This window comes from Geotrypetes seraphini, chromosome 9 (genome assembly GCF_902459505.1).
Source record: "Geotrypetes seraphini chromosome 9, aGeoSer1.1, whole genome shotgun sequence".
Taxonomy (NCBI): domain Eukaryota; kingdom Metazoa; phylum Chordata; class Amphibia; order Gymnophiona; family Dermophiidae; genus Geotrypetes; species Geotrypetes seraphini.
In genome coordinates this window covers 26,525,942-26,540,879 of record NC_047092.1, presented here as the reverse complement: position 1 = coordinate 26,540,879, position 14,938 = coordinate 26,525,942, and the positions used below count along the sequence as shown (strand labels likewise).

The 14,938-nt window shown below is 44.3% G+C and overlaps 1 protein-coding gene across 3 annotated transcripts in view; it reads left to right on the top strand.

The window, feature by feature from the left end:
* Nucleotides 1-5,485: 5,485 nt before the first annotated feature.
* The window catches only part of SLC26A5 (solute carrier family 26 member 5), a 79,247-nt gene continuing 69,794 nt past the window's right edge, over nucleotides 5,486-14,938 (top strand). Inside the window, exons 1-2 of one of the 3 annotated variants that reach the window (XM_033958531.1) lie at nucleotides 5,486-5,827; nucleotides 14,204-14,409. In XM_033958531.1, the coding sequence (XP_033814422.1) occupies nucleotides 14,255-14,409 (155 nt within the window). In that variant the 5' untranslated portion in view covers nucleotides 5,486-5,827; nucleotides 14,204-14,254. Of the gene's footprint in view, nucleotides 5,828-14,203; nucleotides 14,423-14,938 lie in introns of those variants that run through there. The other 2 variants (XM_033958529.1, XM_033958530.1) reach the window with 2 other exon arrangements.

Here is a 14,938-nt window from a genome sequence, read left to right as displayed (position 1 = left end):
TCCTCAATTCACTTGCAAAAATTCTTCAGGTAATTTTGTCACAGAAAAGTTTTTACTAATAGTAACTGCAGAAACCTGACAAAACTGTAGCACACAGTGTTGTATTGCACCACTGACTATAAAAAGCGTTAACTTAATCAAAACAAGCCTCAGAGATGAAGGCAGGACAGATCAGTCTATGCTAGTGGTCACAAACTCAAACCCTTTGCAGGGCCACATTTTGGATTTGTAGGTACTCAGAAAAAAATAGTTAATGTCTTATTAAAGAAATTACAATTTTGCATGAGGTAAATCTCTTCATAGTTTCCTTTTGGCCAAGTCTTAACAATAATATTGTCATTTATAGCTAAAGAGACATATGATCAAGAAACTGTTTTATTTTACTTTTGTGATTATGATAAACATACCAAGGGCCTCAATATAGTACCTGGTAGGCTGCATGTGGCCCCCGGCCCGTGAGTATGAGACCACTGGTCTATACCAAATATTGTGTAGCCAGAACGGCTAACGTTCAATAATCATAGTCGGCTACGTAATATTTGGTATGGACTGATCTGTCCTGCCTTCATCTTTGAGGCTCGCTTTGATTAAGTGGTGCAATACAACACAGTGTGCTATAGTTTTGTCAGGTTTCTACAGTTACTATTAGAAAAAAAATATCTACACATCAGATAGGATTGCTGAATGCCTCCAGCAGCGACAGACATGCTACACCATAGATAAATTCTATCTTGTAATGTTTTCAGTGCAGTTTAGAAGGTTTGGAACATCTCAAGATGGATATCCTTGGAAGTTTGTTCCCCCCTCACCCTTTTTTACTAAACACAGTAGGTTTTTACCACTGCCCAGAGCTCTAAATGCTTTAACACTGCTCCAATACTCATACTGTAGAATTCAAGTTTAATAAAATTTTGATTAAAACGCATTATCTCATGCCCGGAGTAGACTTTTGAATGTCTGACTTGAAGTAGTAATTGTTTTGCAGGCTCACATTCTTTGCTGTGTAGGGTAATATGGGCAGGGGTGGGGGGTTGTTTATTGTGCAAATTTCAAAAACTCTGTTTTATTTTGTTATTCATGTTTGCGTGCACTTTGATATTGAATAAATATATTTCAACATAAAACGCATTATTATAAGTTCAATGCAATGTACAAATTTTTTTTTAAAAAGGGGGGGTGACAGTATTTTGGGGGATTAAAAGACGAATACATACAAATAAGTGGTGACAGGAACATAAGGGAAGTGGGAGGAATATATAAGGGGAATAACAGTAGGTTCTTATGAACACTGGAGCATTTACCGCCACGGTACAAACCTCTACCGCAGCTTAGTAAAAGAGGGCCTAAAGCAGGAATGTCTGGTGACATCTAAACTGATTTAAAACAAAACCACCATTAAGTTTTGGAGGACTGAAGAGCTCTGGAAGGTAGGGGATGACTTCAAAGGAATGGGTAGCAGCCAAAATAATAGACATGAACAGCAGTAATAAATTTAATAGGGATAGGATATGAGATGGGAAATCAGTGAACTTATTTACACCATAAAGGAGTTTAGTAGTGGTGTTTTACATTAACTGTAATCTTTTAGTTTGAGAAAGTTTAATTCGCTGCAGCAGTGAACTGCAATAATCAAGGTGCAGAGCACTACAGAGATCTATTCCCTCTTCTCCTGTGTCCAGTATGATTCCTTCCCCCCCCAACTCTCCACGGTCCAGCATCTTTCTTTGTCTCCATCCAGCATCACCCATTCTTGGCTCCATCTACAGTCATCTTTCTCCCCGTCCAACCCCACCTCCCTTCCTGGCAGGCGTACACAGAAACCCTTGACCAGGTAGGAGGCGCTTGTCTTTGAGAGCTAGATGCACTAAAATCGCCAATCGTCACTAAACTGGTTTAGTGACTGATCGTATTTGCCAACCCGATGCACAAAATGGCTCACCGCATGATTTACCAAGCGTTTGCTCATTCTCCAACTTTGCCATGGAAATGAGGTCATTAATATTAAAACGCCATGCAAAGTAGTCGACCGATCAATGCTCTAACATCACCTTGCCATGCACAAAAAATAGCGATCACTTCTAGCAACCTGAAAAAGTCAAGGCCAGTCGCTTGAGTGTCTTACCAACAGTACAGCTTTGAAATCAATATAATATTAATAAAATGTATAAATGTTTACAATAGGGAAGGGATTTATATGTGTTATATGCACGTTATGAGCATGTGTTTTGAAGGCAAAGCGAAAAATAACCAAATGGAAAAGTGTTTGCTTTTCCAACAGCTCCAAAAAGAAGGAAAATCTCTACTGGCGGTGTTTTAAATCACTTTGTGACTGACACCGACGTATGCTTATGACTCGCTACAATAAGCCACACCTATGACTGATGCAGTAAATCTTGGCACATGCTTACATTGTGGCTGTATCAACTGGACTATTCAGCGCATGTTTCTAAGTCGCTCTCACAGCAACCAATCAGACGGGATTATGGCAAACCTCCACACAAATCATTTGCATGCAAACTTGTTGGAACATTGGTCGCTGTTTCAGAATTGACCAAAAAATCAGCCCTTAGCGACCATATTTAGTGCATCTACACCTCCCCAAAACTAAGCCCATGCATTTAGTCATGCTCATTTAAATTTTCAGGCTGATACGGTCATAGTCACTTTTAGTTTCTTTTCTTTTTCCCCAGCTCGTGAGTTCTTGCGGGACTCCCAATTTATTTCCTAGCACCGGTGCTCCTTCGGTTTTACTTATCGACTCACCCAACCTCGCTTGAAGACACCGTCACTGCCCCCGAGTGTCATTGTTACACATGTGCCCTAGCGCGAGTACACCCGGGTGTTTACCCCAACACACACACTACAAATGCTCCCGCCATTGGGACTCTTGTTCCGACATCAAGCTAATGTCGGCCATGCCCTCCTGTGAACGCTCTGTACCATGGGACTTAGGTGGGTGAGACCCATTGGGTCTAAAGTTAGAACAGTATGGCTTTAGGACAGTGGGCTCAAACTCGTGGCCTGCCAAGTACTATTTTGAGGCCCTTGGTATGTTAACATTGTTCTGTAACTTTCGCGCAAACACTTTCCTGCGTCTGTATGTGATTGTGAGGTGGAGTGTAAATGACAATTGCGTACAGACGCAGAAAAGCACTTGCGTGAGGTTACAACAGAGAGGTGGGCAACGTTCCAGAACGTAAGGTAACCATTGGAGGTAGTGCCGCTTGTGCACGTAATCTCGTGAACTCTTGCGAAATTCGGCACCTTTCCTGGCAGTGACTGCTTGATGTAAGATGTTGGTTATGTCTGATGCTGGAGGAGGTGAGTGCTGAAGGCGGTTGCAGATGCAACCACTGGACACTTAGGGCCTGATTCTCTAAAAGTGCATCCCAATTTTAGGCAACTGTAGGCGTCCTACAGCTGTCTAATCAGCCAATCGGGATGCACGTTTTTAAAAAAAAATGCTCCCCAGGCAGGCCGCCTATATTGAAGGCAAGGCCCGCAAGACACCTAGGCCCGGGAGAGGCGTCCTATTCAGAATCGGCCTAAACTAAACCCCGATTCTGTAACCGGCGTCCATGTTACAGACGCGGGTTAGAGAAACGGGTTAGATTAGACACGGCCCGCTACACTTATCGCGGCAAGGGATCTCTTAATCTAAGGCCTGATTGGCCAATCAGAACTTAGACTTAGTGGAGATGGGCGGACCCGCTATGCCTAAGGCCTGATTGGTCCAGGCTTCTAGAGCCTGGGCCAATCAGGCCTTAGGCTTCGGCGGGATGGGCCGGGCCCGCTTCATTTCGACGAGGCGTGCCTGCCGGCTCAAGACGTGCAAGACCCTTCTAAGAACAGGTTTGGTGGAGTGGAGGTTTGGGGGGGTTAGCGCCGGGGGGGGGTGCGTCTTCGGGCAGGAGGGATTGGGCACCCTCCTGCCAGCTATCGATATTGTCAGGGGGGGGATCGGTAATGTTGGGGGGGGCGGTCGGGTGGTGGGGGGGGGGCGTCTTCGAGCAGAGGGTTTGGGCACCCTCCTGGTCAGGGGGCCGCGGCCCGCTATACTTATAGCGGCAGAGAGATCCCTTGCCGCGATAAGTATAGCGGCCGCGTCTACTTACAATGTAGGCCAGCATTTGCTGGCCTACATTTTAAGCTTCTCCTCTACTAGGGAGACGCGTAGGGCCGCCTAGGTTCAGCCTAAGGCCCGCCTAAGGCCCTTAGACGAGCTTAGGCATCTTGCGGGTCTCCCTAGGCTCCCGGAGGTGCCTTCAGGCTTGCCTGGGGAGCATTTAAAAAAAAAAAAAGTGCATCCCGATTGGCTGATTAGACAGCTGTAGGACGCCTAAAATCGGGATGCACTTTGGAGAATCAGGGCCTTAAAGCACAGGTTTTTCAGGCACAAGTCAGATATTGATTCTCCCCTCTACAAAAAAAGCCTAGAGCAGTGTTTCCCAACCCTATCCTGGAGGACCACCAGCTAGTCAGGCTTTTGGAATAACCCTAATGAATATGCATGAGAAAGATTAGCATATAATGGAGGTGACAATCATGCAAATCTGTTCCATGCATATTCATTAGGGCTATCATGAAAACCTGACTGGCTGGTGGTCCTCCAGGACAGGGTTGGGAACCACTGACCTAGAGGTCTACATCAAAATCTTCTCTCTTGCAGTTGATACTTTAGAACAGTGGTTCCCAACCCTGTCCTGGAGGAACACCAGGCCAATTGGGTTTTCAGGCTAGACCTAATGAATATGCATGAAGCAAATTTGCATGCCTATCACTTCCATCATATGCAAATCTCTCTCATGCATATTCATTAGGGCTAGCCTGAAAACCCGATTGGCCTGGTGTTCCTCCAGGACAGGGTTGGGAATCACTGCTTTAGAATGTAAATTACAATTTTGCATGAGGTTTTTAAAATTCTTTATAGTTTATAAATCTTTCCTTAATTGCGTCTGATAATTTCAGCTATACACAGCTGAAAGCAGTGCAACATGCAGCAAGTGAAAAACTTATCTAAATTTCACTTGCTGCATGTTGCACTGCTTTCAGCTGTGTATAGCTGAAATTATCAGAAGCATTTAAGGCAGGGGTGTCCAATGTCGGTCCTCGAGGGCCGCAGTCCAGTCGGGTTTTCAGGATTTCCCCAATGAATATGCATTGAAAGCAGTGCATGCAAATAGATCTCATGCATATTCATTAGGGAAATCCTGAAAACCCGACTGGACTGCGGCCCTCGAGGACCGACATTGGACACCCCTGAATTTTAAGGAAAGATTTTATGAACTATAACGAGTTTTTACTTCATGCAAAGTTGTCATTTCTATAATAAGGCATTAACTATTTTTTTCCTGTGGCCTTCCAAGTACCTACAAATCCAAAATGTGGCCCTGCCAAGGGTTTGGGTTTGAGACCGCTGCTTTAGGAGGAAGCCGAGAGCCCGATTTGTGTGCACGCGCACCCTCACTTCCGGCGCGAGCGTTACCCCCCACCCCAAGAACGCAAAAGCTGCAAGGCAAAGAATTGGAAACCAAGAGCACCCTCCCCAAGCCATTTTCGGAGTCTATTTTTCCCAACCTCCTTCATGCCGCTTCCTAGCGGGGAGAGCGACGAACGCCTCCAGCAGCTCCCCAACAGCCGCGAGCATGCGCCGTAAGAGCAGCGGAGGCCGCTGGGGAGCCGCGATTGGTTTGCTGAGCGCGTGCCGTTGCGCGTGCGCGGAAGAGTGCTTGGCGCTCGCCCGAAATATTCCCCTTCTCTGGTGTCATCGGAGCTCAACGCGGGAGCCGAGAAGGGAGAGCGTCGGTTTGTGGTTAATCGCGAAGAGGTAATAGAAGCAATACGCTTTTTTTTTTGAGGGGGAGGGGGGGAACCGCTTGTTTCCAGCCCCGTTGGGTCTTCATGTTCTTGATAGTTTGTACACTTACCACGTTGACAGATCAGCTGTTTGGGACCGCAGCAGAAGTTGGTTGGGGGGGGGAGGGAGGGGGGATCGGGGCCCTCGTGGCTCACTTCCCCTCTGACACCCCCACTTGTGAGATTACTGGTTGGCGCGCTTTCCTTCCCGCTGCCCCATAGAAAGGCATTGCTGATTGGACTTCTCTTTTGGATACCACTTTGAAGAGCTACTAGATCCCATTGAAAGCAGTGAATTACTCTGTCCCCCAAATCTTCACTTATTGCATTCTGTTATTGCACTTCAGTTATTGCATTCTGATTCAGGTAATGCAGCTGTAAGACAGTTGAAAACCTGTTGACCTACTTAACCTCCCTTGATCGTATTTTGTTGTTGTCAATCCTGAAGGGATAGTAATGTTTAATGCAGGGGTCTCAAAGTCCCTCCTTGAGGGCCGCAATCCAGTCGGGTTTTCAGCATTTCCCCAATGAATATGCATTGAAAGCAGTGCATGCACATAGATCTCATGCATATTCATTGGGGAAATCCTGAAAACCCGACTGGATTGCAGCCCTCAAGGAAGGACTTTGAGACCCCTGGTTTAATGGCTTTCTTCCTCCCCTAATCCCACTATCCTGGAATTCTTTGAGACCCCACACTACCAGATCCGCCCACATACTCAAACTATCTTTCCCCTTGTTAAAAGGCGTCACGTATGCAAGTAAATTAGGGAAATCCCTTTTCTTCAAATTCACTGAGCTATGAAAAAACTTCCCTGCCCCGCTCCAGAACCTAGGCTCATTCCAATTATTCCGAAAGCATCTGAAAACCTGGCTTTTCTCCAAAAAGTAAAGCTATCTATTTAAAATGTAAAGCTAGCAATCCTCTTCATAACCTCTAATTTCTTATTATGTCCTTCCCTCATTTATTGAATTTACCTGTAAACTGTGCCGAGCTCTATCTTTATGGAGATGATGCAGTATACAAACTTAAGGTTTAGTTTAAAGAAAGAAAGAAAAAAAAGAAAGGCTCATTCCAATTATTCCGAAAGCATCTGAAAACCTGGCTTTTCTCCAAAACATAAAGCTATCTATTTAAAATGTAAAGCTAGCAATCCTCTTCATAACCTCTAATTTCTTATTATGTCCTTCCCTCATTTATTAAATTACTTGTACACTGTGTCGAGCTCTTTCTTTATGGAGATGATGCGGTATACAAACTTAAGCTTTAGTTTAGTTTAAGATTTAAAAAAAATAAATCGATTCTATCAGTCTGCCCATTACAAGTCTAAATAAGTCCGAAAGCCCTTTGAAGATTCATCTGAGTTACAAAGAGCCCACTGCAAGCATCTTACTCATATACTTTTATAATGATTTGGAATGGGATTCCCTCTTGAGTTAGAACTCTTTCCTTCCAGATTTTCTATGAATCTATGAAAACACCGTTATTTCAACAGTTCTTAGAAAATTGTTCTAATGAAAATTAGTCATCTTCTCTCTAAGATGTTGGATGAGGGTCTTCATTAATAAACTCCCTCCCCCCCTTTACTAAACTGCAATAGTGGTTATTAGTACAGGGAACTGTGCTGAATGCTCCATGCTGCTCCCAACGCACATAGAGGTCCTATGAGCATTGGGAGCAGCGCGGAGCATTCAGTGCAGCTCCCTGTGCAAATAACTGCTATCGTGGTTTAGTAAAAGGGGGGAGGGGTAAGTTATTTTCTCTATAATCTAACTACTTTTACTTCGATTATTGATTTTTATGTGAATCGAGTTGAGCTCCTTTTGGGGAGATAGCACGGTATATAAATCCAAGAGAGCTGTTGATACTTTTTCACTTTCTGCATGTTGCACTGCTTTTAGCTGTGTATAGCTGAAGTTATCAGAAGCAATTAAGGAAATATTTATAAACTATATTAATTGCTATAATATAATTTATAAATCTTTCCTTAATTGCTTCTGATAATCTTTCCTTAATTGCTTCTGATAATCCACATTTTGGATTTGTAGGTACTTGGAGGGCCGCAGAAAAAATAGTTAGGGGTCCTTTTACTAAGGCGCACTAGCCGATTTAGCGTGCACTAAATATTAGCGTGCCTTAATATAAGGACCCCTTTTTTTTTTCTGCAGTCCCCCAAGTACCTACAAATCCAAAATGTGGCCCTGCAAAGGGTTTGAGTTTGTAACCACTGCACTATATATAAAGACAAATTGCAGACCTCACAGCATACCCTGAAGAAAGCTACTGCATGTTATCCTATCAGTCAGCCCACCTAAGTCAAGGGCCAGAGAAAGGCCGGGTCAAATATGAAACAGAATGGCTTTTGTAGCAAAAATGACTCTTTCAAGTGGAGAGGGGCAGATTCTTCAGACTGGCGGGGGAAACAAAAACAAGAGGGCACGCAAGAAAACTGAAGGGAGACAGATTCAGAACAAATGCTAGGAAGTTCTTCTTCAGCCAGCGGGTGGTGGATACCTGGAATGCGCTTCCAGGGGAGGTGGTAGAGCAGAGTACGATTTTGGGTTTCAAAAAGGGGTTGGACATGTTCCTAAAGGAAAAGGGGATTGAGGGGTATAGCTAGAGGGGTACTATAAAGGATAAAATGTCTTAAGTGAAAGAACACTAGAGGTCATGGACCTGGGGGGCCGCCGCGGGTGCGGACTGCTGGGCACGATGGACCTATGGTCTGACTCGGCAGAGGCGATGCTTATGTTCTTATGTTCTTTACAATATTAGTTCTTTATGTAATTATATATTTGCTTCTAATTGGCTGCAAAGATTCATAATGCAAATACTATTACTGCAGGAACAGTTATGATTTGAATTGAAATACAGGTCAAAATAAGCATTAAGGGCCTGGTTCTCAAAAATGTGTCCCCCAATGGTAGGTGGCAGTAGGCATCCTACCGCCATCTGGCAGCTAATCGGGATGCACATTTTTTTTAAAAACTCTCTTAAGGCAAGATGCGCACATTGTAGGCTTCCAGAGCGTGTCTATGGAGATGCATATCGACGCTTAAGCACCAAGAAAGGGCATGGCTTCACCCGGAAGTAGCCTTGGGCTGGCTTAAGTGTCGTCAATACGTAGATGTGAGACAGACATCCTTAAATGTAGGCCTGCAAAATGGCCTACATTTTGGGCATCTGACTGGGACTGTAGCCCAATTCTCTTTTGGATGCCAATGTGTGATTGACTCACGATTGGCAGCCGCTTCTTAGATGGCTGCCGATGTTGACATCCAAAAGAGAATCGGGCCCTAAATTTTATTTCTAACGTTTTTTGCCTACTTTGCTGTTTCATAACAGGGGAGGTAAACTAATGTTACATGCCAAACTTTGCACATTAAGTTAGTAGCAGGGGTTGTACGTATTAATTCCCAAAATGTCAATTCTCTTGGAGGCTTTGTTAGGCTGTAGTGGCTAGACAATGTTGCCATTTCGGGTTACGCAGAGCACAGTACTCAGAGATTGACCTATATTCACTTCTTGGTCTGAAACCAATAGAGATCCAGCTGAAAAATTTTACGTGGTTTCAATTGAGGCTACAGGGAACATCTACACAAAATTTTATTCAGTTTGGAGGAGGTCAAGTGGGGATAATTTTTAATATTGGATCACTTGACATGGAATGACCCTCCTTTTCTCCTTCTTCTGATGCTGCCCAGAGTGATGTATTTGCCAACTTCAGGCCCTTACCACCCCCCACACCAGCTGGCCTGTGACACTGGTTAGCCCCAACCCTAGCTGAAGTTGGCCTTTGCTAGGTGCCCATAACACTTTGATACCATCCCCTGGCCCTCCCTCCCAAATGGCCTGCCATACATTGATTGCAAGGCCATCCCAGCATGCTTGTAAAGAGAGGGTGGAAATTGCTATTTGAGGGGAAGGGGGTAATAGAGCAATCAAGAATCTTGCAGAGTGGCCCTGAGGTAGGGGGTGGAACAGGTAGGAGGCGGGGCATGGATTCCGGAAGACTGGAAAGTGGCAAATGTCACGCCTATCTTCAAGAAAGGTTCGAGGGGAGATCCGTGAAACTACAGGCCGGTGAGTCTGACCTGGGTTCCGGGTAAGATGGAAGAGGTGCTGATAAAGAACCGCATCATTGATCACCTTGACGGACACGAGCTGATGAGGACCAGCCAGCACGGTTTTAGCAAGGGAAGATCTTGCTTGACAAACTTGCTGCACTTCTTTGAAAGAGTAAACAGGCAGATAGACAAAGGCAAGCCGGTCGACATTGTATATCTGGATTTTCAGAAGGCGTTTGACAAGGTCTCGCATGAACGACTACTTTGAAAAATTGAGAGCCGTGGAATCAAGGGCAAAATTCTCATGTGGATTAAAAACTGGTTGGCGGATAGGAAACAGAGAGTGGGGGGTAAATGGACAATATTTGGAATGGAAGAGCATCACAAGTGGAGTGCCGCAGGGTTCTGTGCTTGGGCCCGTGCTCTTCAACCTATTTATAAATGACCTGGACTGGTACAACGAATTAAGTTATTAAATTTGCGGACGATACAAAGTTATTCAGAGTGGTGAAGATGCAGAAGGATTGCGAAGACCTGCAACGTGACATAAATACGCTCGAGAAATGGGCCGCCACATGGCAAATGAGGTTTAACGTAGATAAGTGTAAGGTGATGCATGTCGGTAACAAAAATCTCATTCACGAATACAGGATGTCTGGTGCAATACTTGGAGAGACCCCCCCAAGAAAGAGACCTGAGAGTACTGGTTGACAAGTTGATGAAGTCTTCAGCGCAATGTGCGGTGGCGGCGAAAAGGGTGAACATAATGCTAGGAATGATTAAGAAGGGGATCACAAACAGATCAGAGAAAGTTAGCATGCCGCTGTACCGGGCCATGCTGCGCCCCCACCGGGAATACTGCGTCCAGCACTGGTCGCCGTACATGAAGAAGGACACAGTACTACTCGAAAGGGTCCAGAGAAAGGTGACTAAAATGGCTAAAGTGCTGGAGGAGCTGCTGTACAGTGAGAGATTAGAGAAACTGGGCCTCTTGAAAATCAGAGACTGTGAGGGGACATGATCGAAACATTAAAGATAATGAAGGGAATAGCCTTAGGTAGAGAGAATGAGAGGGCACTCTCTAAAGTTAAAAGAGAATAAATGCCTTACAAATGTAAGGAAGTTCTTCTTCACCCAGAGAGTGGTGGAAAACTGAAATGCTCTTCCGCAGGTTGTTATAGGAGAAAACACCCTCCAGGGATTCAAGATAAAGTTAGACAAGTTCCTGCTGAACCAGAAAGTACGCAGGTAAAGCTAGGCTCAGTTAGGGCACTGGTCTTTAAACATGGGCTGCCGCGTGTGCGGACTGCTAGGCATGATGGACCACTGGTCTGACGCAGCAGCGGGATTCTTATGTTCTTATGTAGAGGAGGTGCTAAAGCAGTATGTGGTCAGGGTTACCACAACCTCTTGAGCTGGCCCTAAATAGAGATGCTTGAGTACCTGCAAGGCCAGATTGTCTGGCAGGCTACACAGGGGACATAGATGGACAGATATTACAGAATGTTGAGATTAAGACATGGGAAAGGTGGGGTGCTGGAGGGATCTTAAGTGGGGATATTGTATGCGCTTCAGCTCAAGGTGGTGGCGTGCAAAGGAGGAAGATAATAATAATAATTTTATTTTTATATACTGCCAAAGCCATAAAAGTTTGAGGCGGTTTACAACAAGAAGTGCTGGACAGTCAGCGAAGTGGTACAATACAAATTCATCATATATAAGGTACAGGTTGAAAAGCAATAAAAACAAATTTGTTTAATCGATTGTAACCTAAGAATCTTATAATGCATTACTACTCCCAATCTGTACCTTATATACGATGACTTTGTATTGTACCACTTCGCTGATTGTCCAGCTGATTGTTGTAAACCGCCTCAAACTTTCATGGCTTTGGTGGTATATAAAAATAAAATTATTATTATTATCTTCCTCCTTTGCACGCCACCACCTTGAGCTGAAGAGCATACAAATTGATTTTATTTTCATTTTTATTTAAAGTATTTCTTAAGATTTTTTTTCTGGTTGCTTGAAGTTCTGATTAATTGAGTTCCAGTTACTGTGTATGATTGGCGCTTTTGTAATTAATTCCTTGAAGATGAAAGGCTTTGAGCTTAATCCAGACCTGGAAGAATTTCAGACTTTTTTTTTTTCTTCTTTTTAGAATGGCTTTCTTTGTTTTGCATGTTTCAGAGTAATCTCCTGGATGGAGCGATTAGATTTGCCTGTTATAATTGTCGTTCTTATACCAGTAAGTCCTGTGGTTCTCTATCCACATGACTCATTTGTGATGGAAATTGATATCCATGTGACTCAGTTTGCAATGGAAACTTCTCCTTAATCACTTTCAAATAAATTGCCATGAACATATCATAATAGTAATTTACATGTGTATAAAAGCCATTTATTTGCAAAATAAATAATGTTAATTGCCACACTGCTTAATTTATTTATTAGATTTTTTATACTGTTCTCCCAGAGGAGCTCAGAACAGTTTACATGAATTTATTCAGGTCCTCAAGTATTTTTCCCTGTCTGTCTCAGTGGGCTCACAATCTATCTAATGTACCTGGGGCAATGGGGGTATTACCGTATTTTCACTCATATACCGCGCACCCGTGTAAAACGCGCACACGGGTATAGCGCGCGGGGAACAGACATTTATGTAATAAAATTTTAATATAGCGTGCACACGCGTACACCGCGCATGCTAAAACCTCCTCCCGCCTACTCCGAACCGGCATCCTCCCCCCCCCGCTCGCTTTACCCCCCCTCCCCCGCGATCCTACATCCCCCCCAGCACCGCAAAAACAACTCTTACCCGATTGGGCACCGGCACCAGCACCAATGCACAGGATGTGCCAGTGCCAGTGCCCGAAGATCCTCCCTCGTTGGGCTGGGCTGGGCTGGGTGGTGCGAGAGAGATCCTCCTCCTTCCTGTGCCGGGATGGACTGGGCTTTGAGCATTTGCGCATGCTCAAGCCTTCTGGTCTCGCTCTCTCCGAAATTATCTCGGAGAGAGCGAGACCAGAATGCTTGAGCATTTGCGCATGCCCAAAGCCTTTTGGTCTCGCTCTCTCCGAGATTACCTCGGAGAGAGCGAGACCAGAAGGCTTTGAGCATGCGCAAATGCTCAAAGCCTAGTCCAGCCCGGCACAGGAAGAAGGAGGATCTCTCTCGCATCGCCCAGCCCAGCCCAGCCCAACCCAACGAGGGAGGATCTTCTGGCACTGGCACATCCTGTGCATTGGTGCTGGTGCTGGTGCCCAATCGGGTAAGAGTTGTCTTTGCGGTGCTGGGGGGGGATGTAGGATCGCGGGGGAGGGGGAGTGACGCGAGCAGGGGGGGGGAGAATGCCGGTTCGCAGGGGGAATGCCGGATCAGAATGAAAAAAAAAAATTTGTACAACGCGCTCACACGTATAACGCGCATGGTTATGCACGGTTTGTAAAATTGTGTATAACGCGCGCGTTATATGCGTGAAAATACGATACCATAGGTGATTTGCCCAGGGTGGCAAGGAGCCACGCTAAATTGTTAAAACAACATTTGTTCTGTTGTATGAAATACACAGTATGATTTAATTGGCTTTGTTTTGACTACTACATGTTATGCTCATTGAATTGATCCTTTTGGGGTGGCAGGGTTGTTTGATGTTGATATGTCAGTCTGATTTTGTAATTTGGTGTTATTTTTTATCTTTGTAAAATAATTGAAATGTTATTTATGTATATTTATGAATGTGTTGATGTACTTCGCCTTGTATAAGGCGGATTATAAATAGACCAAACCAATGTGGGTTTGAACCCACAACCTCAGGGTGCTGAGGCTGTAGCTTTAACTAGAGAATGACACGGTGACAAAACTCATCACCGTTCCCGTCCCCGCGGATAACCGCGGGAAATAAACCCATGTCATTTTCTAGTGTCTATTTCATCCTCTGTCCTTCTACGCCAGCATTCTTGAAAGCAAAGCTTGCGGGTCAGTGGTTGTGGCCATTCATACTCTGATTCTTCCCTCTTTCCTTAAAGAATGACATGAAGATGGTTTCCCGTGGTTATCCGCAGGGATGGGAACGGTGATGAATTTTGTCACCGTGTCATTCTCTAGCTTTAACCACTGCGCCTGGAACGTTTAGCCAAGTGTTGCCTCTCCCATACCTTTGCCCTCTAAACTACGTCTATTCAAAAAAAGTAGCAAAAAGCACTCTTGCAATAAATTTATCGATGATACTAAGGCATGTGTTGTGTATGTAAACAAGGCGCCTTTTATTTTCTTGTAGGGACCAAATACATGGTTTTCTTTTCCTGTTAATGTATAACACAAACTGGCAATGGAAGATGTTTCAGACCATGAAGACTGTTCAACACAAACACCGAAGTACTGTGTGGAACGACCTGTGTTTAATCATGAATCCTTGGAAGAATGTCTGCATGTGAAAGAAAAGAAGCCCCAGCCTCTCATCAAGAAGATTGCACGCTATTTTCGGTATGTTTCACGGGTAAGATGTTTGGGTTTAGCTAGAAGTAGATATGTAACTGTGCTAGAGGGATTTTCAGCACTTTCTTTCTGGCCCCCAGAAAGTTTTTGAATGAAATGAGGCCAGATGTCTTGTGAATATTCATTCAGGACTTCCTAAAATCCAGTTCTGTTGGGGAGAAATGCTGATTTGAGCTCTCAGGGGGGTCAAATATTTCTCTAACTACTGAACATTTTCCGCTTTAAATCATTTCTTTAATCCAAGCCTACCGTAGACACGTGAAAAGTACCTTTAATTTGGCTGAAACCATCCTGTAAATTGAACAGGTTTGATTTACTGGATGGTTCCTTATTACAAATCTTGTAATACCATGCTATGTTTCCCATGCCATGGTTTGTATATATAACAGTAGGTATGTCATGCCATGCCATGTGTGTATATATAATACTAGGTTTGCCAAGCTATGTTAACCACGCTTGTAATACAATGTTTGTCATCTTATGTCATACAATGGCCATCATGCTATGTCTCACCATA